This window comes from Leptonychotes weddellii, chromosome 2 (genome assembly GCF_054177405.1).
Source record: "Leptonychotes weddellii isolate Sample4059 chromosome 2, ASM5417740v2, whole genome shotgun sequence".
Classification (NCBI taxonomy): domain Eukaryota; kingdom Metazoa; phylum Chordata; class Mammalia; order Carnivora; family Phocidae; genus Leptonychotes; species Leptonychotes weddellii.
In genome coordinates, this window is record NC_138370.1 from 68,564,403 (window position 1) to 68,588,584 (window position 24,182).

At 39.6% G+C, this 24,182-nt stretch overlaps 1 protein-coding gene across 4 annotated transcripts in view; it reads left to right on the forward strand.

The window, feature by feature from the left end:
- The first annotated feature begins 9,622 nt into the window (after positions 1-9,622).
- Positions 9,623-24,182, forward strand: part of SLC10A7 (solute carrier family 10 member 7) — a 250,575-nt gene continuing 236,015 nt past the window's right edge. For all 4 annotated transcript variants that reach the window (XM_081811798.1, XM_081811800.1, XM_081811799.1 and 1 more), the window contains exons 1-3: positions 9,623-9,953; positions 17,050-17,132; positions 23,168-23,304. In XM_081811798.1, coding sequence (XP_081667924.1) covers positions 9,854-9,953; positions 17,050-17,132; positions 23,168-23,304 — 320 coding nt within the window. In that variant the 5' untranslated portion in view covers positions 9,623-9,853. The remainder of the gene's footprint in view (positions 9,954-17,049; positions 17,133-23,167; positions 23,305-24,182) is intronic.

A 24,182-nucleotide genomic window follows, 5' to 3' on the forward strand; every position in this document is an offset into this window, starting at 1 on the left:
GTTTGGCTGTGTCAACACAGTAAACACTCAGAATATATGCTACCAACAAGTGAATAGACAGGGTGATATGGAACTGAAACAATTAAATTAATCCAGGAAAATTTTAACTTTGGATACATGGTATAATAACAAAGAGGTAAATCCTGCTTTTTTCTCTCTACATTATATCCTCTGATTCTGCACCAATTATTCCAGTCAATAAACATAGCAAATGTTTATTATATCTCATGGTACTATGTTAGCTGGTGTGGATGTCAGGGAAAAAACAAAAAACAAAAAACCACAATCCTTATTCTTAAGAAGCTTCTAATATAGTATAGGAAAGTAGGTACACAAATAACTTTAATGTAATTGCAACAAGGGAGGAAATGCACACAGGGAAATATTATTTCTGGCTCAAGAGAGCAGGAAAAGCTTTCATAGAAGTTGCACAATTTGATGTGGGTCAAGGTATAAGGGAGAAAGTATCACAATATTTTTTGACACTGGTTATGTTTCTGACATATTTACTTATCATCCTAACGGCCCATAAAGGTAGATATGACAATTACCCCCATTTTCAGATGTGGAAACTAAGGCTAAGGAATGTCAAGTGACTTTTCCAGAGTCACCTGGGAATAGCAGTAAGTAATAGAGTCAGGATTTTAACCTGGGCATTTGAATGCTTGGAGATATATTCTTTTTTTTTTTTTTAATTTTATTTATTTGACAGAGAGAGACACAGTGAGAGAGGAAACACAAGCAGGGGGAGTGGGAGAGGGAGAAGCAGGCTTCCTGCTGAGCAGGGAGCCTGATGTAGGGCTCTATCCCAGGACCCTGGGACCATGACCTGAGCCGAAGCAGATGCTTAACCACTGAGCCACCCAGGTGCCCCTTGGAGATATATTCTTATCACTAAGGTCCACTCCCTGAAGTTCTAAGGTCAAGCTTACTTAAGTTTGAAGCCTGAATCTGCCATTTATTGGTCATGGGGAAAATTTAGCTTATCTTTCTTCATCATCCCATCCCAAGGAAAACAATTCTTGTCATAGTTTAAATGGCAAACTACCATTGGGGAGTTACCAGGAGAAGAAAACCTGGCTGGCCACTAAGAAATTACTTACTGTGGTGGTTTCATTACCATTCAGGGCCTGTTTCCCAGTTTTACAGGCTCAGAAGTTTGACCCTGTCAGCATCGCCCAGCTGACCAAATTCAGGGAGGCTCTCATGAACACAAAACCTGTTGTGTGCCAGGCACCAGGTAGGAAGATACGAAATATTACCTGAGCAGAGAAGTGGTGTTATTAGAGTTACAGAGATGGAGAGATCAGTTATGTAGAGCCAATTGCAATGGTCCAGGTAAAAGGAAATGAACAATTGAACTAGGGTAGTACTAAAACGAACAGGAAGGGTTGCACACAAGTAAGTACAATTTTGGAGAAAAAAAACAAACTAATCTTGGTGAGTGATTAATTATAGACTAGGAAAGGAAGAAATCAAGAGGAATGCTGTGGTTGGAGTGTGGATAACGGGAAAGTGAGGATGCAGGGCTCAATCCCAGGACCTGTGGGGCTCAATCCCAGGAGCCTGGGAACATGAGCTGAGACAAAGGCAGATGCTTAACCAACAGAGCCACCCAGGCACCCCGAGAGCTGTACTCTTAAAAGAGAAGTAGCTGGTTCATGTTTTAAGCCTCTGTTTTGGGGTGGTTTGTTACACAGTGATAGATAATCAGAATATAGAACTAGTCAATGCAGTATCTCTTTTTCTGGATCTGTCTTTATGTATTGCTTTATGTATCCCTTAAAGAAATCCTAAACCATAATATAGAAACAATCTTTTTAAAGAACAAATGGTCATTTCCCAGGTTAATATGATCTGGGGATATAGAGGCTTTGCCTGTGCTCTAAATTCCTCCAAACCTCAGCTACTTGAGGGCAAAAAGATTTTATCTTCCCTCCCATCTTTATAGAAAGGGTCAATATTTATCTTCTCAAGTACTCAAGTTAGCCACTGTATGAATTTCCTATAGCCCCCGTAACAAATTATCATAAATTTAGTAGGTTAAAACCACATAAATTTCTTATCCTACAGTTTTACAGGTCAGAAATCTGAAATAGGTCTTATTGGGCTGAAACTAAAGTGTTGGCAGGGCTGCCTACTTCTGGAGGCTGCTGGGGGTTGGGAGGGGTATCTCCCTGCCTTCTCCAGCTGCCAGAGGCTGCCTATATTTCTTGGCTCATGGATCCCTTCTAGTCATTTCATCACCTTAAATTCTACTTCCATTTCACATCTCCTTCTCTGACTCCTGCCGCCCTCTTCCATCTTGTAAAGACCCTTTTGATTACATTGGGCCTACCTGGATAACCCAGAATGTTCTTCCTATCTTAAGGTCCTTAAGCTAATTACAACTACAAAGTCCCTTTTTGCCATGTAAAGCAACATAGTCACAGGTTCCAGGGATTAGGAAGTCGACATCTTTTGGCAGAGGTCTTATCGTTATAATAATGACCTATCATTATTATGACCTATCATCATTATGACCTATCATAACCCCTATCTCTCCTTCATTAATAAGGTGTCCCTTTCTAATGGATCATTTTGTCAGCATATGGAAATGCTCTAATGTCACTCATCTTCAAAAGAAGAAACTCCTCTTTGATCCACATCTCTCCACAGTTCCCAGATAATTCCTGTGCTCAACAGCATAACAAAACTTCTTGACTGAGTTGTTTATGCTCACTGTAGCCTCTTTTCAACTTTTTCCCATTTGGCTTGAGTATTAGGTCTCTATTACTGTGTAATAAGCTACCCCTCCAAATTTCCCATCTTAAAACAACAAACATGATTTATCTCACAGTTTTTATGGGTCATAAATCTGGGCATGGCTTAGCTGGGTGCCATGGGCTGCTGTTGAGGTAGAGGCCAGGGCAGCAGCCTTGACACTCTATTGAAGGATCCACTTCCAAGCCTTAGGTTCTGACTGGCTGTAGGAGGGAGAGATCACCTCCTTGCCACTGGGCATCTTGATAGTAGCTTACCTCATGGCAGCTGGCCTCCCTCAGCAAAGAAACAAGCTAAAGAGAAGATCCCAGACAGAAGCCACAGTTTTTTTGGAAATCTAGTTTTGGAAGGGCCATGTAATCACTTCTGTCATATTCTATAAGTCCACTATTATAGGCTGAATTGTGTCCTCCCAAAATTCATATGTTGAATTCCCAACCTCCAGTACCTGGGAATATAATCTTTTGGAGATAAGGCCTTTAAAGGGTGACTAAGTTAAAATGAGACCATTAGGGTGGGGCTCTAATCCTACATGACTAATGTCCTTATGAGAAGAGGAAAAAGACACCAGGGATGTGTGGGCACACAGAGAAAAGACGGTGTGCAGAAGCAGCAAGAGGGCAGTCATCTGCAAGCCAAGGAGAGTGGAACCAACCCTGCCAGCACCTTGATCTTGAACTTCCAGTTCTACCGGAACTGTGAGAAAATAAATTTTGTTTAAGTCACTCACTCTGACCTACAGAATGTGTAGATCATGGTATGTTAGACTAAGGAATGTGGATTTTATTCTACAGGATATGTGAAGCCATTGAAGATCTTTGAGTAGAGCACGGCTGTATGTCTGAAAAGAGGGTGAGATCTCTGGAGGGTGGTAGTTCACCTGTCTTCTTTTATTGTGACTCTTTTCAGTACACACTGATTCTCTGGGTAATTTTATTCAATCCCATAGCTTTAAAGACCACTCATGCCAATGACTCCTACATTTTTCTCTCTAACAGAGAGAAAAATGACCTTACTCTGAACTGTTTAGCCAACTGGCTAATCTCCAGGTGAATTTTACACAGGCATCTCATGGCTGTCTCAAAATAAATCTTGATTTTCCTTACTAAATTTGCTCTTCCCTATCTTTTTCATCTTTATAAAGGATACCAACATTTACCCAACCAGTGGATTTAGCTAAACCTTAGGAGTCATCCTGAGTCATCTAAACCTAATCCAGCAGCAAATGTTGTCTCTGCCTCTGTAACATAACTGGAAATGATCTACCTTTCTTCCTCCCCACTACCACTTGTCTCTCGTGTGCAGGCCAACAAGAGCTCTCCCTTCAACCACTCCGAAAACCTCCTAACTGGTTTCCCTTCTTCTTCTTTAAAGCTCCTGCCCCCCACAACAGCCAATATGTTCTTTCCTTGCTTAAAATTTTCCTATAGCTTCCCACCACAGTTAAATAAAATCTACATTTCATAACCTAGGGTCTACAAACACATACATGATCTGGATGATCTGGCCCCTGCCTCTTCCCACTCAGTCCCCCTCCCCTGCAACACACTATATTCTGTCATATTGGCCTTCCTTTCTATACCTTTAACATGCCATAGCAGGCAGAATAATGGTCCCCAAAGATGGCTCCATTCTAATCCCCAGAACCTGTGAATATGTTATTTTACATGGCCAAAGGGACTTTGCAGTTGTGATTAAAGGAGGCATCTCAAGATGGAGACATTGTGAACCCAGAGAACCCATCATAATCAGAAGGGTCTTTATAAGTGAAAGAGGGAAGCAGAGTGTATCAGAATGATTCGTCATGAGAAAGACTGGGTGGGCAGTTGCTGACTTTGAAGATGAAGGGAGCCAAAAGCCAAGGACTGCAAGTAGCCCCTAGAAGCAGGAAAAGGAAATAGATTCTCCTCTAGAAACCCAGAAAAGAGTGCAAACCTGCTGATATGCTGATTTTAGCCCAGTGAGATCCATTTTTGACTTCTGAGCTCCAGAACCGTGAGATGACATATTTGTGTTGTTTCAAACCACTAAGTTGAGGTAACTTGTTAACAGCCACAGTAGAAAACTAATACACATGCCAAGATCATCCTACCTTAGGGAAGTAACTTAGGTTGTTCACCACTTGTTCCCTCTGCCTTGAAGTGCTCATCTTCCAAATATTAGCATTGTGGACGTTTCCCCATCATTTGGGTCTCTGCTTAAATTGCATGCCTTCAGAAAGGCCTTCTCCCACCACTCAGAGTAGCCTCCTTGTTACTCTATCATGTGACTTGTTTTCTTTTCATCATGGCATTTGTCACTACTTATTCCTTTTCTTTTTATGCAATTATTGGAATACAGAAGCAAAGCTGAACCCTTGTCTCTCACTTTTCCTTGTAACCCCAGTATCAGAATAATGCCTCGCAAAAGGAGCTCAATAAATATTTGTTGAATAAATGAGTAACCGAGCATCTGTTCCGTGCAAGGCAATCTATATACACTATCCCACTGAACCTTTTCAACAGCCTGATGAGCTAGAATTCCTATCAACATTTTATTAAACATAAAGTCTGTGAGAGTAAGATGTATCCCTGTTTTGGCATATAGTAAACATTCATAAGTATTAGAAGTAAGCAAACCATCTTCAAAGAGACTGAGTAACCAATGTGAATAACAAGGTTTAAATGTAAATATTTGCTACATTAATAACTATGGTTTCCATAAGCTATTGTTGAAGAATCCAGGAACTATAGCAACTGTGTTTTCATGAGCTCAAACTTTCATTTTACCTGCCTTCGGACATCTCTCTTTATATGCCTAGGTGGCCTTGCACACAAGATATAAACTAAATTTAAAATCTGTTCCCCAAATCTGCTTTGTAAAGATTCCCTGGCTGAGTGAATGGCACTGGCATCTATCTGAAGGACATTCTGGGAGTCATTTTAGACTGCTTCCCCATTCCCCTAGAGGTGACTGGTCATTTGTTTTTAATTCTTTCTGCTTAACAGTTTTTATACTAATTGTCTTTCCCAGCTCCATTCACTTAGTCACTTCTTCCTGAACTGTTTGTGGAGAAAATGCTTCTTAAGGAATTTTCCCAGCACACTGGACATATCATCACTAGCCAGTCTAAAATCCTTCAGTGGCCTCCTAAGTATTTAATAAAATCTGAATCCTTGGTGATGACATGAGAGGTCATACGTGATTTGTACCCTGCCCAGTTCTCTCTACCCTTTCCACATCACTCTCCCTTCACTGACTCATCTAGCTATCCCGGTCTTGGAATTCCATGGTGTCAAGCTCTTCCTTGCTGAGTAATAGCTTTCTCCCACCTGCCTGCTCATCCTTCTGATCTCAGCAGGCTTTCCCCAATCTAGATTTTTCACAACATCCTGTTCCTTTCCGATGGCAACTTGTAATGACATGTTTGTTTACATCTGTCTCCTCTACTAGATTATAAACTCCTGAGGGCAGGTTTTGTCTTTTTTTGTTCATAACTGAATGCACAACACTGACACATGCTGGCACATAGTGGAGACCATTAAATATTTGTTCAATATACAAATATAATATTTATTGAACAAAGAGCATTTTTCATGTGTCTTTTAGAGACGTGTGCTTTCACATGTACATTTTCATTGGGATGATGTCAGGTGAAGTGGCAGGGGTAATAAAGAGAAAAAACTAAGGTGAAGAGACAGAGGGAAGGAAAAAATGACAGGAAAAAAATGAATGAAAGAGAAAGGGTATAGAATTATTGAAGAAAGAGTAATGGAAGAAAGAGAGGGCAGGAAGGGGTTTGTAGTAGGTTGAACAGTGGGCACACCAAAAACAGATCCATATCTAATCCCTGGAATCTGTGAATGATTCCATTTCTAGTTTTCTAGAGTTGCCAGAACAAAGTACTGCAAACTGGGTGGCTTGAAACAACAGAAATTTATTCTCCCACAGTTCAGGCCAGAATTCTGGAATCAAGATGTCAGCAGGGTTGGTTCTTTCTGGGAGCTTTGAGGGAAAAATCTGTTCTATGTCTCTCTTCCAGCTTCTGGTGGTTGTTTCCGAGGCAGAATCTTGGGCATTCCTCAGCTTGTGGACACATCACTCCAGTCTTCTGCTTTCATCTTCATGTAACTTTCTCCTCCTCATGTCTCTTTTGTGTGTTACCACATGTTCTCCTTATAAGGACACCTTAAGTGGATTTGGGACCCATCCTAATCCAGTATGACCTCAACTAATTACATCTGCAAGATTCAATTTCAAATAAGATCACATTTGGAGGCTCCAGGTGCACATAAATATTTGGGGGACATATTCGACAGAGTACAATCACCTGATTTGGAAAAAGAATATTTGCAGGTGTAATTAAGGATCTTAAAATGAGATCATTCTGGATTATCTGGGTGGACCCTAAATTCAATGGCAAATGTCTTTATAAGAGACACACAGAAGAGGAGACATAGAAGAGAGGAGGCAATGTGAAGACAGATGCAGAGACTGGAGTGATGTGGCCACCAGCCAGACACACAGAGGAGAAGATGATGGGAAGATGAGGGGCAGAGATTGGAGTGATATGGCCATAAGGCAAGGAAGCCAAGTTATGCCAACAACCACCAGAAGCTGGAAAAGGCAAAGAAGGATTCTCTCTCTAGAGCCTCCAGAGGAAATATGGCCTTGCCAACACCTTGACTATGGACTTTTGGTTTCCAGAGCTACGAGAAAACAGATTTGTTATTTTAAGGCATCCAGTTTTAGGTATTTGTTAGGGTAGTCATGGGAAACTAATATAGGTCTTACAATAACATAACAGAAATCGCAGCACACTATATTTTCCTTTAAGTATCATTAAAAACAAAAAAACCGGGGCGCCTGGGTAGCTCAGTCGTTAAGCGTCTGCCTTTGGCTCAGGTCATGGTCCCAGGGTCCTGGGATCGAGCCCCGCATCGGGCTCTCCGCTCTGTGGGAAGCCTGCTTCTCCCTTTCCCACTCCCCCTGCTTGTGTTTCCTCTCTCACTGTGTCTCTCTCTCTCTGTCAAATAAATAAATAAATAAATAATCTAAAAGAAAACTTTAAAAAAAAAAACCTTTCCATGAGTTAGATTCTGCTGTAAACAGATCAAAGAGCTCTTAGTAAATGGGAATTTGCAAACAGCCATAAAATTAAACTGGCCCAATTCTCTGTAATCATAACATTTAATGATTTTTTTTTTAAATACAAGAGCATATCTTCAATGACTGAAGATAATTGTGTGTAAACTACCTTTCATCTCCACTTACCTGGTGACTGCCTGATAATTAACATCAGGTTTCATCACATCTCATGTGCTTTCTTTTCCATTTTCAGGTTGTTTAATGTCATCTATGTCTTCCTATTAAGTTCTTGTTATCTTGAGTTTCACTTTTTGTCATTGTGCCTGATGTAATAATTAGATGACACTCCACACTGTGTAACCTACAACTGGTAGCATAACTGCAAAAACTGGCTTAGTTTTTGGACAGCAAGTCATGTCATCAAGATAAAGCTAAATAAGTAGAGGAAATTACCAAATGAGTCTCTTTCAATCTCCAAATAAATTCAGAATTAAAGGCTGGCATCACTGAACAATCCTAGAAGTCTCTTACAAACCTGAGGTTCCAGTTAGACACCACACTACTTCAAAATGTCAGATAGTATTTTATTTGTTCATTTATTTTGGTGCATACTGGGGAGAAGTTGAAGTTCCTGCTGGGTCTAGGAGTAAAAAGCCCATTCATGAAATAATCAATGTCACCGGTTGCTAGAAAACCTCAAGGGAGAAACTGGGGGACACATAGAATCCAGCACGAGGGCCCATGGAAGGCGGGAGCTCCCCTCTATTCGGTTCCTCATCATTTTTCTTTTTTTTTTTTTTTGACTTGAGGTCCTTGGCCCCCTTCCCACAGTCGTCCTGCTGCTTGGGTGGGCAGGCCCTGAGGGTCAAGCAAGAGCGTGCACTCGCGCACCCTCCAGACTCCCTTGCTCGGACCCCACCCTGCCCATCCTTAGCTTCGCTGGGAGGGAGCTTGAGGACTGCCTGGACGGAACTTGAGCACTCATCACTGCCCCCGAAGGAAGACCTGGTCCCCTGCTCCCAGGAGAGGACTGAACCCTTGCAGACCTCCCCACTCCCGGGGGCCTGCGGGGTCTCGGGCCTCGGGGCCTCGGGTCCAACAAGCCACGGACCTGGCTGGTTCCGCCCGCCCTCCCGGGATGCAGAGGATGCTGGAAGGCAGGGGTCCTGCGGACTTGGGCGTTAGGTGAACGCCCAATTTTCAACCCACCCTCGGGGCGAAAACTCCCCAAAAGAAGGAGCCGCTTTCCCGCGCACACCTCGGAGCGCCTCTAACTCCCGGGGCTCCCGCGGAGAACCTGGAGACCGACAGTGGCCTCCCCTTCCCCCCGCGCACACGTCAACGCCGGCGTCGGGGGAGCGTCGTAATGCCCCGAAGAAGCGCGCCACCAAAAAAAACACCCCGAACCCCGCCGCCGCAGCTGCCAACGGAGAAATCCCTGCCCGGAGTCCATGCTAAGCTTTCCCGCAAGTTCATGGCAAAGCAAAACAAAGTTTCTCCATGGATGTGCTCCAGGGGCGCGGGCAGCTGTGCCTAAAAGTTTGTCGGAGCGGGACCCTCGATAAGGCTGGGTGGCTGTGAAGTCTAACGTCTCTCCGAACACCAGTCATTCCTAAGGTTCCGCAGGTCCTGGCGGTGGCGTCTGTCAGCCACACCAGGCAGCCAGTTTCCCTTATCTGATCGCCTGCCTTGGCCGACTTGGCCCGTGTCTGCTTCAGAGCATTTGTGCTTGGGAGCCGCGGATAGAGCTGCCGTGGCAACGTGCGCGTCTATTATGAGGCGTGTGGTAGTGATGGCGGCGCTCACTGAGACTTCCCTGTCACTGGATACTACTACTCCCAGCCCTCCTCAAAGCCGCCGGAGTAACCCCCTGGTCTTTAGTTTACAAGTGGCAATTTGACTTGCTCTGCTGCATGTCTGGAGGGACCGTGGAAAGTGTGGAGACGCCCCGGGGATTAAGCGATCGCAGCTTAAAAAGAAAAAAAGCCAAACAAATAAACAAAACCCACCCACCCTAACAAACATGAGGCTGCTGGAGAGAATGAGGAAAGAATGGTTCATGATTGGAATAGTGCTGGCGATCGCCGGAGCTAAACTGGAGCCATCTATAGGGGTGAATGGGGGTAAGTGCTGCACCTCTGAACGCTCCATCGCGATTCCCACTTCAAAACTAATTTTCGAGTCTGGGAAAGGAGGGGGAGACCTTAGTCGAGAAGTGGATAGTTCTCTCAAGGGCACTGACCAGTTCGGGGTGTCATTTGGCCCTTTTGCTGATGTTTTAATTTACCGACCCCAGATTGTAATTAGGAATGGGGCAAAGGAATTTGAACGCAGGTTACCTTTTCCACGAACAATCAATGAGTATCCATAGTGTTAAGGAGTGAGCTTACTGAGAGTGAAACTTACTCCTCTTGCCTTCAAAGTAGCATCCTATCCCAAGGGACGCTAGGTTGCCAGGAGTTCCTTATCTATCTTGGAGTGGCCATCATTACCTTGTCTATTTCCGGATCTCCCCCCTTCCCCGCCCCCACGTTTAAAAAAAGGGGGTGGGGAAGAAAAAGAAAAAGGGATACCCTTCATTCTCCAATTCAGATTTTGTGGCCCACATGTTGCAGAATGATGATTTGCTGCAATTGCCGCCGCTTCAGAAACTCCCAAGCCGACTGACACGTTGCACTTTTTCATTACAGGACACTACTTCCGTGTGCTGCCAGGACTCAGTTGTTAGCACTCTAACAGATACAGTCTGTGTTAGGCTATGTGTAGTGTGTATTTTGGCAAGGAAATGTAGGCAGGCTAAAATCATACTCAGGTTTCTGAATAGTGGGAGCCTTGTAATGTGGAGGTGGGCATTGGTGGAAACGACTGGAAATATTATTAGTCTTTTATTCTCCTCCCTGCCTTTTCACCCTTAGACAATCGTGTCCTACTTTTCATAAACATTAATTGAATTTCTTCAATTCATTGTCTTTTTGACCTTGTCAGTTTCTACCTTTATTGATAGTTTTAATAGGTCAGTCATACAACAGGGACAACTAAGAACAGAATTCAGCACACACAGTCTTTTAGGAAGTGCTCAGTAAGCTATTTGAAGTTATATATACCTCTTTGTTAAAACATGTTGGAAGTGAATGAAATGATCTCTCATTGGAACAGTGGTTCCTTCTACCATCTACCCTCAATTCCTCCATTTAGAAGTAGCTGCAGGGAATATTTTAAAAGGAATTATATGAACAAAGATTATGAGGATTAAAACTTTTTATTTATTTTATGTTTTTTCCTTCTATGTTCAATTTAATACAAAATGTGTAGAATACGTAACTGAGAATAAAGCTGATGTTCATCATGGTTTCTCCTTCTGAAGATCTTTGACCTGGCTTCCCTGGGAGCTTTTGGAAAACTTGTGAATGCTGTTTCAAGTTCTGTCAAATGAGTACCCTCTGTTCCTGGAGCTAGCTGGATGGGCAGAATTAAAGTTAGAGCGTCTTTGTGGTGATCTGGAATGTACACTTAACTAGCTTCAGCAGCACACTTTCTAGCTTATGGTGTTAGATCTCTTATTTGCTCATTGTTAAGGTGTAATTACAGGTGATGTATTATCTTTATGTTTAAATCTGCAGGGGCTAGCTTTGGTAAAATGCTTTTTATTTTATATTCCCAGGATGCTGTGGAAGAAGGGTTATTGAATGCTGAATCATTTTCCTAGGGCTTCTTGAAAGCCCTAGGAAAGATGGATTCTGTAATCTTATTTGTTCCTTCTGACTCTGCCTCTTGAAGTTTTGGTATATTATCGTATCTTAGAAATAATTGCTTCCGATTTTTACCGGTACTTAAGCCATTAGTCCAGGATAATTCACTTCTTCGTTTAATTATAAGAGTAGAATGTTAAGAGCTGAAAGGGACCTTTAAATATTTTAAGCCAACAAGATGCTTTTACAGTTGAAGATACTGAGACCTGAGGTCAGGTGACTCATCCTTGGTTAGTTGGCTAGCTCAAGAAAGAGGCACTGGACACCAGGGCTCTCCATTTTTTTTCATACTAGTTGCAAAACCCATACAAATTTTCTTGGCAAAAATAATTTAAAATGAATATTATAAAGAAGGACTCTACAATAAAGGCATTTTCAGTGCCTCAATTTTAGCTCAAAAGAGCAGAGCAGAATCAGCTAATATTAAATAACAATGTACTCATGTGATTTGATAACTGTCCATGTGCAAAAATTACTTTTTCCAAAAAATTAGAACAAACGATTGTTTGGGATTTCTTATATAGGCTGTCAGGCTAAGTTCTTGATAATTCTGTTGAGCTTTTAATTGACCTTCCCACCTGTGAAACCTCTTAAGTAAAAATAAACCTCCAAATAGACCAAATAACACTTTCACTTCACAAGTTAAAACAACAAAAATCTAGGATAAGGAGAAGAATAGTTGCTGAAAATGTTTCTATTACATCTTGCCCTTTAGAATGGTCAAAAGCACCTCTTTTTTTTTCTTAGATTTTGTTTACTTATTTGAGAGAGAGCATGAGCTGGGGGAGAGGCAAGTGGAGAGAGAGAGGCAGACTCCCTGATGAGCAGGGAGCCCCATTCGATGCAGGACTTGATCCCAGGACATGACCTGAGCTGAAGGCAGATGCTTAACCAACGGAGCCATCCAGGCGCCTCCAAAGCACCTCTTTGTACTTGTAATTTTTACTTTTTTTATTTCTATTTTTTTGTACTTATAATTTTTAGTCATAAGTTGCATTTATGGGCTCTGTACACTTGGGAACTGTGATTTTTAGTGCCTTCATATTGACTGAACAATTTTCAATAGAACAGTTTCCTAGACATTCTTTTAAATAGGAAAAGTTTTGGTAGTCTTAAATTTGTTAAGATGTTCACTTCATCTTTACCTGGGTCAGTACCTTAACGACTACACTCTTTATACTGAAGTGATTTAAGTGCAAGACCTCTGCACTTAAAAATATCATACCTTTGATCTGACCTCCCTTTAAAAACAGTCTGTACGGCCAATAGGTGAATTATGTATCACAGGAAATTTATAGGTAATGGAAACCTGAAAATTAGAGATGTTGAATGACTTTCCAAGTGGGAAAAAGCATCACATGTACTAGCCTAGATAATTTAATTCTTAGTTCCCTGTCCTTTTTACTCAGGTACATTTCATTTTTAAATATATAGGAGAAGTTGAAAATAGTCGGGGTAAATGTAAATGTGTAGATTCTGAGGTGTTGATAATCTGTTCCAGTTCCAGTGCAACCTAGGGAAGCCCTGAGCTATGCACACCTTAGAGTTTACCAGAGTCTAACACTGTGCTATTCATTCTTGGGAACAGAAAGGTTTCCTTCTTTGGAAGGACAGAGTAAGTTTCTCATTTCTACCTGCATCTTAATTTAGATTATTGACATTAATAAGACATAAATCCTAAAAGGAAACTGCTTTGTTTTTCCATTAAAAAACATAAGCAGAAACATGTTGAAGCTAAAGTATGTTCGCATTAATATCCTAGATTAGGTTTAGAAGTGAAATTTACTTGGTGATGAGTAGATTTTATGAAATGGTAATAGTTCCTTGCATTTTTAAGCATTCCAAATCATTTTCTTTTATCTCCCCCAATAAAAAGCATGGATTTGGAGAGCCCAAAAATTGCCTCGTTTTTTCTGGCTAATTTTTCTTCTGATTTTGCTACCCTATTCCATTTTCACTGAGAAACTTTTTTTTTTCTTTTGTTTAAAGGAAAAGCTAAAACTTTTATTTCTGCTTTGAACTTTATAGCCATCTTAAGATTCAGATCTTATTCAGATCTATTTTGGTGACATGGAGTATATAATCATTATCTTGGAGAGAGGCCAGATCTCATTTTTATATGTAGTCTCAACTCTCACCTCTGGGCAAATATTTACCAAGTGTTTATTTCAGGCCTGTGTGACTTCTAGGTCCCCATTCCCAACTTGGGCAATCTATTAGCATTTCAGTTGATCACCTCTCAAAGGGGCTTTAGGTTTCTTGAAATCAGAATTAATTCCTTCTTCACCCCACCTTTTTTTTAAGGGAGGGAGAGAGAGGCGGGAGAGGAATAGGGGGAGAGGGAGAGAGAGAGATCTAAAGCAGGTTCCACGCCCAGCATGGAGCTCAGTGCAGGGCTAGATCTTACGACCCTGAGATCATGCCCTGAGCCGAGATCATGCCCTGAGCCGAAATCAAGAGTCGAACACTTAACCAGTTGAGCCTCCCAGGCTTTTGAAAGGTACATTGTAGGAAGACATGGAATATCTTCATCATGTTCTTCCATGGATTAAAGTTGTTTAGATGTGCATCTAATACAAAAGACCGTGTACCCCGTCTCTAGAATTTAAAACATTAAAAGCCAGGAATCATTCCACTGAATTATGCCAATCAGTTCATAGTTATCATGTGTATTTGTGTGTGTGTGTGTTTGTGTGTGTGTGTGTGTGTGTGTGTGTAGCATGGAAGAGTTAGCTTCTTAAAAAAATATAGTTGTTGGCCAACTAATGTAGATGCTTTAGCTGCCCCAAAGAAACATGCAGTCTAAGGAAACCATGTCCCTGCTGTGGAGGTACATCTTTGGACAAGTCCCCTGCTCTCCTTTGTGACCACATTGCTCATTTTAACTCATCCCATATAGAAATTCTGGGGCTCCACTGTGGGCAGAGGTGTAGCTGACAAGAATAAGGTCTCATAAAAAGCAAAGGATTGGAGGAGAATAAAGATTTTATTTATTTATTTGAGAGAGAATGAGATAGAGAGAGAGCATGAGAGGGGGGAGGGTCAGAGGGAGAAGCAGACTCCCTGCCGAGCAGGGAGCCCGATGCGGGACTCGATCCCGGGACTCCAGGATCATGACCTGAGCCGAAGGCAGTCGCTTAACCAGCTGAGCCACCCAGGCACCCCAGGATTGGAGGAGAATAAAAATGAGTTCAAACAAACAAACAAACAAACAATTTAAAATTCCTGGAAGGCATTTACTTCCAAAACAAGTCAGATTCCTTGACTTTAAAATCTGTTCCTGAATCAACTTCCTCAGTTGTAGAGAACATATTTCTAAGTGTGAGCTGTAGAGACAGATTCACTCACAAGTATAAAAAATGCACCTCTTTTTAAGTTTTGGAATACTTTTACTGCCTTGAAATGTAATGCCTTTTGCACTTGCCTTCTTCCTTTTGCTCCCTTTTCTCAGATCTCAGCAAAATAATTTGTTTAAATGCCAAGTATATACAAGAATTTATTGCTATATTTGAGAAGATCTTTGTTTCTTTTTGTTCACTGATATAGTACAAATGCCTAAAATATCGGAGTTGCTTAGTAAATATTTGTTGACTGAATGGTGATTTTTCCTGAGCTTGGTCTTTTTTTTTTTTTTTTTTTTAAAGATTTTATTTATTTATTTATTTGAGAGAGAGAATGAGAGAGAGAGAGAGAGCACATGAGAGGGGAGAGGGTCAGAGGGAGAAGCAGACTTCCTGCCGAGCAGGGAGCCCGATGCGGGACTCGATCCCGGGACTCCAGGATCATGACCTGAGCCGAAGGCAGTCGCTTAACCAACTGAGCCACCCAGGCGCCCTCCTGAGCTTGGTCTTACTTATCGAGCAATACCTGTGGGTATGGTGGAGGGCCGCAGGGAACGGTGGAGCTATGATTGTGGTCTTGTTGCATAAGGGAGGGTCTTAGTTTCCTAGTGCTACCACACCAGATTCACACAAACTGGGTGCTGTAGAACAACAGAGATTTATTTTCCAGAAATTATTCTGGAGACTGGAATTTTGAAGTCAAGGGCCATGCTCCCACTTAAGACTCTAGGGATGAATCCTTCCTGGCTTCTAGCTTGTGGTGGTTGCCGGCTGTCCTTGGTGTTTCTTGGCTTATGATAATATAATTCCAGGCTTTGCCTCTGTCTTCACATGGCCAACTTCCCTCTGTGCGTGCCTCTGTCGAAATTTACCTCTACTTGTAAGAATACTAATCATTGGATTAGGGTCCACCATAATCCAGTAAGACCTCATCTTGACTTGGTTACATCTATCTGCAAAGAACCAATTTCTAAATAAGGTCACATTCATAGGTTCTGGGTGGACATGAATTTTGGAGGACACTATTCAACTCAGCATGAGAAGGCTGAATAGAATGTCAAATACGAGGTGATCAGATTTTAAAATGTTGGCATATGCCAGTGTTTCTTGACCTCAGCACTATTGACATTTTGGACATGTTAATTCTTTGTTGTTGGGAGGGCTGTCCTGTGCCTCCTCGGTTGTTTAGCAGAACTCCTGATTTCTGTCTACTAGATGCCAGTAACACACCCCACTTGCTGAGTTATTACAACCAAAAAGAATTTCCAAACGTTGCCAAATGTCTGTGGGAGGCAAAATTGCAGTTGCTGGAGAACCACTGGTACATAAGTACAAAATGGCATTTTCTCAGACTACATCTTTTAAAAGAATGTTGTTCTTTGGTTAACACATTGGGTCTTTAAGACAATCGTATATAGGCTACAAAAAGAAGTAAGTATCAGGGCTGCTGTTATTGTCCTCATAGCATTAACACATTTGGGGTGATGCCAGCCTAATTCCAGAGAGGATTTTCCAGAGGGCAAAATCAGGATTGTCTGGTTCACTACAGTATAGCCAGGGCCTGGCACAGTGTAATAATAATTGCAAACCTAACCTATTGTTAGTACTCTATTACTCTATATGTGTTATCTCATTCACATAGTAAGTGCTCAAAAAATATTTGTAGAAATGAATACCCTTGGGCAGAACTGAATGTGTGAATGAATACAAGTTTTATTTCTGGTATCCTAGAAGGAGTAATATTTGCTAAAGAGAAGGGACCTTCTTCCACTGATTCTCTTTTTTTTTGGTTTGGGGAATTTTGATTGTTATATAAACACTGATACTGTGGCAGATGCAATTAGGTCCTAATACTAAAGGAGGTTGCCTATCTGCTCTCACCCAGGAGAGTGTTCTTCTGGTCTGAGGATCCTGTGCTGAACTGGACAGCCATGGTCCTTGCCTTCTGGAAAATCCCCTTCGGAGTTAGACTGCATCGCAGCAAATGCTTAACTCTGTCAGAACAGTAGTATACTAGGGCAACACTAAGAATTGAAACACCATTTGCCCTCCCCCAATGGATTCTTCTTTCATACTAAGTTATCTGCTGGAAATTCTTATCTAACAGTAACTCATTTCTGTCTCTTTAGGACCACTGAAGCCAGAAATAACCGTCTCCTACATTGCTGTTGCAACAATATTCTTTAACAGTGGACTATCATTAAAAACAGAGGTACTGTAACCTATGGGGCATGTGATAAGCAGGGAGAAAAATTTAATTTCTGCTTATTATTTTGAAATTTCAGAATTCTTTTGTAAAGATGTATGTAACTATGGCCTGAAGGCTTCACTGTAACAAAAGATAACTTGAACTTCAGCAAAGGACTGTGTTTTGAACCTACATATTATAGAAATTTTGTAGTTGAACAACACAGACCCTGAAGGTATGGTTATAATGGGTATGTTTTTAATACAGCAACTGAACTGAATGAAGCATCTACTTTAGGTCTTCCTCAGATTGTGGTGGTGTCTGTGGTGGTGAATACTGTGGCACATTTAAGTTATGGATGTTTAGTTGGGTTTCCATAACTTCCGTGAATGAACTTTTGCTGTCAGGACTCATGCTGCTCAAATGATGCATGTTATAACTTTTAACTAATTTGTATGTTTTAAAGTATATTCTTTGCTGGCATAGCTATTAAATATTAATAAATGTTTTAAGAGAGAAATTGAGATTTTTCATACCATGTCACAATTCATCATGAAGACATGTAGATAATGTTATTTGTTGATCCAGGTGTCGCTGAATGTGGGATTCTCCTAGAATTAAAGAAATCAGACATTTTTAACATCCAAGAGAGGAATGAGTAGAATTTATGATTCTCTTTTGATTTATAATAGAAGGGAAAAAAAGGAGAAAAATGTCTATTTATTTTTGAAAGAATTACTTAGGGTTTTTAAAGTTCTTATTCTAAGATGCTTATTCTTATATAGTTAGGGAAATCTTACTATGCAAGGATTTTTTTGGGGGGGGGATAGCTTTAAAAGTTGAAATTTTGTTTCAGCATCATGTCTTGCTTTACTTATTTTCTTTTAAGTGTGATTTGAATGAGGACCGAATTTAGTTACCTCTTTCTTTGGCCATCCTAATAGCAATATGGAAAAAATATGGTTTTACTAAATTTATGTATTCTGTAGTTACCTGGTTGGTATAAATCTTTCTATTGGAGCATTTTTTATATAGATGGGATCCCTGTGTAATATCTGATAAATTTGTGTTAAAAATTCTGACTATCCTTACTACCTGTTCTTCTGAAAATAACTGACATGGGATAGAATTTCCTAAATGTGTTAAATCTAGTTTTTGCAAATTATATTGACACGAAAGGACTATTATCAGTTCTTAGAGGGCACAGATTTTTTCTGTCAACATCTTCGTTCTATTGGTTCTCAAATATGGGGCCTAGTGATACAGAAAAATATTTGCTACTCACATGGTGCTGGACTGTTCTTCCTTGGAGGTCTTCCTGCTGGTTGTGGCTAATGCCCTTTGCAGAGCAGCTGCCTTACCCAAGTCCTCTTCTTGGGACGTTGCTCTAACTATGTCCCCTGGTGGTTGCTTAACGGTTACAGCTGTTACTTATGCCATGAGATATCTGGCAAGAGACTTGATTCTCTCACTCCTAGTTTCTTGCTTAATGTGATTCTGTAAAGTAGCCAACTTTGTGGGATGCAGGAGTTTAAGAAGGAAGAATGTCAGCTTATCAGCATTTCTCTAAGGACCAAAGTCTTCTGTAAGCACCTAGGAAACCTTCAGATCCAGCTAATTTGGATCTAATGATGAAATGCCTTAATCCTGTGCTTTATCACGGTATCTAAGTAGCCATCAAAGCCATTTCTTCCATCAATGGCCCTTTTCAAACTATACTACATTAAGTCATTTTCAAGATCCATTTAACTTAAGATGTTCTAGATTGCATCATTGTATGTGAAACCATCTTTAAGCCCTGCTAATTTCCTGGGCAACTGAACAGTTTTAAGTTAGGAGGTAGCAGTCTTGTTATTTATTTTCTAGTTAATAATCTTACGTTTATTTCAGCTGGGACTACTGTTTTTGAGCCCTGTTAGAATAGTGCATTTTCACACACAGGAGACAGTAAATTATTATTGACTTGAGTTTATTTGAGCATTTATAGTGGTCCCATTCAAGTTTGATTTATACTGAACATTTCATGCAGTGTTACCCATACATTGATGTAATGATGTATATCCTAAAATTTGTCTTGCTAATTTATTAAAATCATAAAGAACTGTGTGTTAATACTAAAAAGATTAATGCTGTCTTCAGTTTTATGATTATTTCTAGATTTTAAAATACCTGTTGAAATGTTTTATGAAAATTTATGTATTAAAGTCAAATAAGTCACATTTGAAATATATTTTATGTTTAGCTAATTAGGAGCTACAATTTCAGAGGATTTGTCACTTAGCAAACCATGACAGGACCAATCTCATAATACCATGAAATGCCTGTGGCTACAAGGCACTGTGTTTGGCACTGGGTTGGAAACAAAGATGAGCAAAATGCTCAGGGCCTGGAAAGGGTCCTGAGTAGGGCAGAATATACAGATCTTTTCTTATTTTCCTAAACAGATTATTTTTTGAAGTTCTATTACCTTAGAAGTAAATATAGCAAATTTTAAATTTTAGGTTCTTGCTGCTTGTTTCCAGCCCAGAGCTATGAGACTGATTCTCAGAAACTGAATCAAATAAAGGTCAAATAGGGGTTAGAAGGGAAATTGGTATGTATGAAAATCTTTCTACATCTCAGTCAGAGTCCCTGATTTTAAGCAATTTTTGATACTGTCAGTGATAACTCTGGTATAATCAGTATTTGGAGTCTCTCCTTAAGTTTATTTTAATGGAATTTGACCTGTATTACATGTGAATAAATAAAATGTCATGCAGAATCAACTTTTCAATTATTCATGACAGCATTTATCTGAGTATATGGCCCTAAATTCTGCATGGGTATGTATGGAATAATACTATTTTGGATGTGATAGTGTTCACTGGCTTTTTGTTTTCCATTGTTACCGTATTTTATCTTTATGGTTGTATGAAGAAGATATGGAAAATATAATGCTGTTGTCAAAAGGCCCCTCATGACCCAACATGGTCAGCCTTTGTGATTCGTTTTGCTGGATTCTTTATTGTTCCATTGTTCTGATGCGATGGCAATTGCTTATAATTGTCATTTATTACATCAGCTAGTATTTTTAAACTACATTTTGTTTTTTATAACTTTTTCTGATTATAAAAGTAGTATTTCCCCATTGTAGAAAGATTAGAAAGAATAAAAACAACTAGTAGTAACATCTCTGTGATTTTTAGTCCCTTTTTTCCTAAACATGTTTTACATACAGAATATTTAAAAAGGAAATATTTTAAAAAATTGTATATGTATACTTGCATATATGTCACCTATGCCCACACATAATCTTTTTTCCCATGTAACTTGTAAAATTATAATTTTTCATGTAATTTAATATATTAATTTAATTTTTCTTCATGTATATAAAATTTACATTTTGTTTACTTTTATGAACATAAATCAGAGGGTACAAAGGTATATATGATGAGGAGTCTTTTTTTCTCCCCTATGTCAGATATCTGGAGATAACCAATGTTAATAGTTTGTATCTTGCCAGAGATATTCTGTGTAAAACATATGTGCCCCCCTTTCAAGCTGTGGTGTTTGTACTGCTTGTCACCCTGTCTTGTTTTACTCAAAAAACCTATCTTGGAGATTGTTTCATGTCAGTACATAAAGAACTCCTTGTTTCTTTTTGTATGCTGGAAAGCATTCCATTTTATGAATTTGTCATAATATATTTTATTAGTCCTCATTGATGGACATTTAGGTAATTTTTAAGGTTTCGCTGTTAAAAAAATGCAGCAGACAATAACCTAAAAATTGTCCATTTTCCCACATCTGGGAGAAAATGTGAAGGATTAATTCCTAGAAGTAGAATTGCTAAGTCAAATGTTATGTGCAGTGTAAGTTGTGACAGATATTCCAAGTACCTCGAAGAGTGTCAGGTTCTCAGTGTTTGTTGACTGAAGGAATGAATTGCCAGATTGCTGTCCCTAAGTTGTGCCAATTTATACTTCTCCTGGTTAAGTAGGGAAGAGATCTTGTGTTACCACATGCTTGTCAACACAGTTTTAACATGGTTTTCACTAGCTCGTAACAGTCTTGTTATACCTTAAGTTACTTAATTATTCACCCATTTTTGGACTTTTAATTTGTTTCCTAATTTTGCTATACTAGATGATGCTGTCGTGATCAATTCTGTATATAAATACTTATAACCACATTTTATATCCTTAGAATAAGTACCTAGACATAACACTTCGGGATCCAAGAATGTGAATCGTGTTATAGTCTTTGAAATATATTCCCAAGTTACTTTTCAGAAAAGTTATGCTGTTTCATATTCCTATCTAAAGTATATGCAAATTCCTTAGTAACTGCATTCTGGCTCATCATTTTGTTACAGTTAAAAAATTAAAATATTAACATTTACTTGGTATTTATCGACCACATCTGAGTATATTTGAGTGGGATTTGGTTTTGAAACTGCTGAGCATTCTTGGAACTGCTGGTGCTCCTCTTTTCTCAGGGTGAAACTTTAAGAATTCTGATACGGTGTAAGGATGACTCCTTTGATCTTAGATCTGATCCATGGGCCTGGTGTGGCTTCTGGTCTGCCCTGGGCCTCCCATCTGTCCGAAGTTAGACCCAGATGGCCAGAAATTACTTAGGTGTCATTAGAGATGTTTGGTGGCCACAGAGCACTGCTGTGTGTCTTCACACAGGGAGATGTGTAGTGCGAGCCGATGAGACAGATCCCTGAACGTGGTGAGCAGAGTCAGCATTAACCCACTGTCCATCCAACTGATGGACTTCGGCTAATGTCTCTGAGGCTCAGGACTTCTTAAATGTCTTACTTGAACGAGGGGAGGCAGTCCAGTGCTATGCTTGTAACCAGTGAATCTCTGGCATCTTTGTGCTTTAATGACTTCTTGCATATGTTATTGGACTTTTTTATAGCACTTATTTTTACAGTATTTTTTATGCTACTTTCTGAATTTATTTCAACTGAATAATGCTATAACTCAAAGAAATCCAAATGCAAGTGCTTGTTAGTTAGTTTGCACATATTTGAACCCCCAAATTTAACTCATTATCCTTTTTTAGCTGTGAGACATAGAGCATGTGCCTGGTTTGTCGTGTTTTTTTTTTTTTTAAAGATTTTATTTATTTATTTGAGAGAGAGAGAATGAGAGACAGAGAGCACGAGAGGGAAGAGGGTCAGAGGGAGAAGCAGACTCCCCGCCGAGCAGGGAGCCCGATGCGGGGCTCGATCCCGGGACTCCAGGATCATGACCTGAGCTGAAGGCAGTCGCTTAACCGACTGAGCCACCCAGGCGCCCTGGTTTGTCGTGTTTAATGTGACTTTCTTTCGTCTGGGGCAGTAGTGCGGCACGATGGATGAAACAGACATGAGTTTGCTAGCATCACCAGAAATGAGTTTGATTCTGAACTGCACTGAATGGTGGCTCCCCACCTCAATTTCCTCCTCAGTAAAATAGATTAATAATATCTGGTGGGGTTGTTGTGAGGATTAAATGAGATAACATACATAAAGTGACAAGCTCAGAGCATGGCACATAGCTGCTGTTCAGTAAGCATTAGCAAAAAAATCCAGAAAGTTGATTTGGGGGGAAAAAGCCATTTTGAATTATAGAACATTGTTGGGGAAAACATTTTTAAAAATTATTATTTGTGTGTAGATTTGGTAATATCTTGCCAAAGTGAGGCCTTCTTAGAGATTAATCATATTTAATTAAAATGTGATAGGTCCTTAAGTAGTTATATACTTGTTTGTTCATAGCGTCAACAATCCTTAGGTCTATACTAATGTAAAGGTACTTGGCTCAGTTTTGGTCCAGAATTTTACAAATCTGAATTGTTGGGGTATATTGTATATTCAGAAAAAATGAGAATTTTTCAGAAATTTTGTATAAAAATACCTCTTTTCCCCCCTTAAAGTCTGTTATGCATATACTTAGAGGTAAAGATTTTAGCTCTGAAATAACTCCAAATTAAAAACTAATTTATTTGATATTATTTTAGTATCAGGCTCTCTTCAGAAAAATAGTTTTCTTACCTTTGCTGTTTTGTGTCTTTCATTTTTGCAGGAGCTGACCAGTGCTTTGGTGCATATAAAACTGCACCTTTTCATTCAGATCTTTACACTTGCATTCTTCCCAGCAACAATATGGCTTTTTCTTCAGCTTTTATCAATCACACCCATCAATGAATGGCTTTTAAAAGGGTACGTTTAAATATTTGGAGGGGTCCACTTTTAATGAGGCATCTGTGGTGACTTTATTGTTTCTGTGGCAACTATATACAAAAGGGCTTATGTGTGGTATTTTATAAGGAAAAAAAACATTTGAAAAATTATTATCCTTTAAAATAATAGTGTTCATCAAGGAGAGTCACCAAAGAATTTTAAAACACGATCTTTTTTTTCTTCTATCTAAGGGTTTTATTAGTAAATTTTTTTAAATTGTAATTTTGGTATTGTTAACATACAGTGTGATATTAGTTTCAGGTGTACAATATAGTGATTTGACAATTCTGTATATTACTCAGTGCTCATCAACATAAGTGTGCTCTTATTATAACACAATCTTAAAATACACTGTCATGTTTAATCTTAAGGTTCTGGGATGGACACTCTTCTGGGAATTTTAAAAAGCTGTGTTGGGAGAGAGATGGAAGGGAATAGAAGATGTTAGATATGCTGTCAGTTGGGTGCTTTAGCTTGTACATTCTGTATCTTACCGAACGTATACAGATAGTAGGTGAGTCTAAGAAATGTTTTTTAAATGTATAGGAAAGAAAAAAATATATATAGGGAACAAACACTTTTTTTACTTGTTCTATGTTTGATATGATAGTTGAATTAACAATAGATTTTTATTAGACTCTTTTCTTCCATTAAAAATGCCATGTTTATTAAAGGGATTTAATGAATTTAAAAAATTATTTGAAGTGGTTTAAAACTAACCACATTTTAGCAGCATGGTATAATAGTCTAATAGTTAAAACACTGAACTTAGAGTCCCGAGATCCCTTTCTGACCCTGCCCCTAACTTGCTGTGTGACTTTGAAGAAGTCATGTCATAGATTTAAACCTTACTTTCC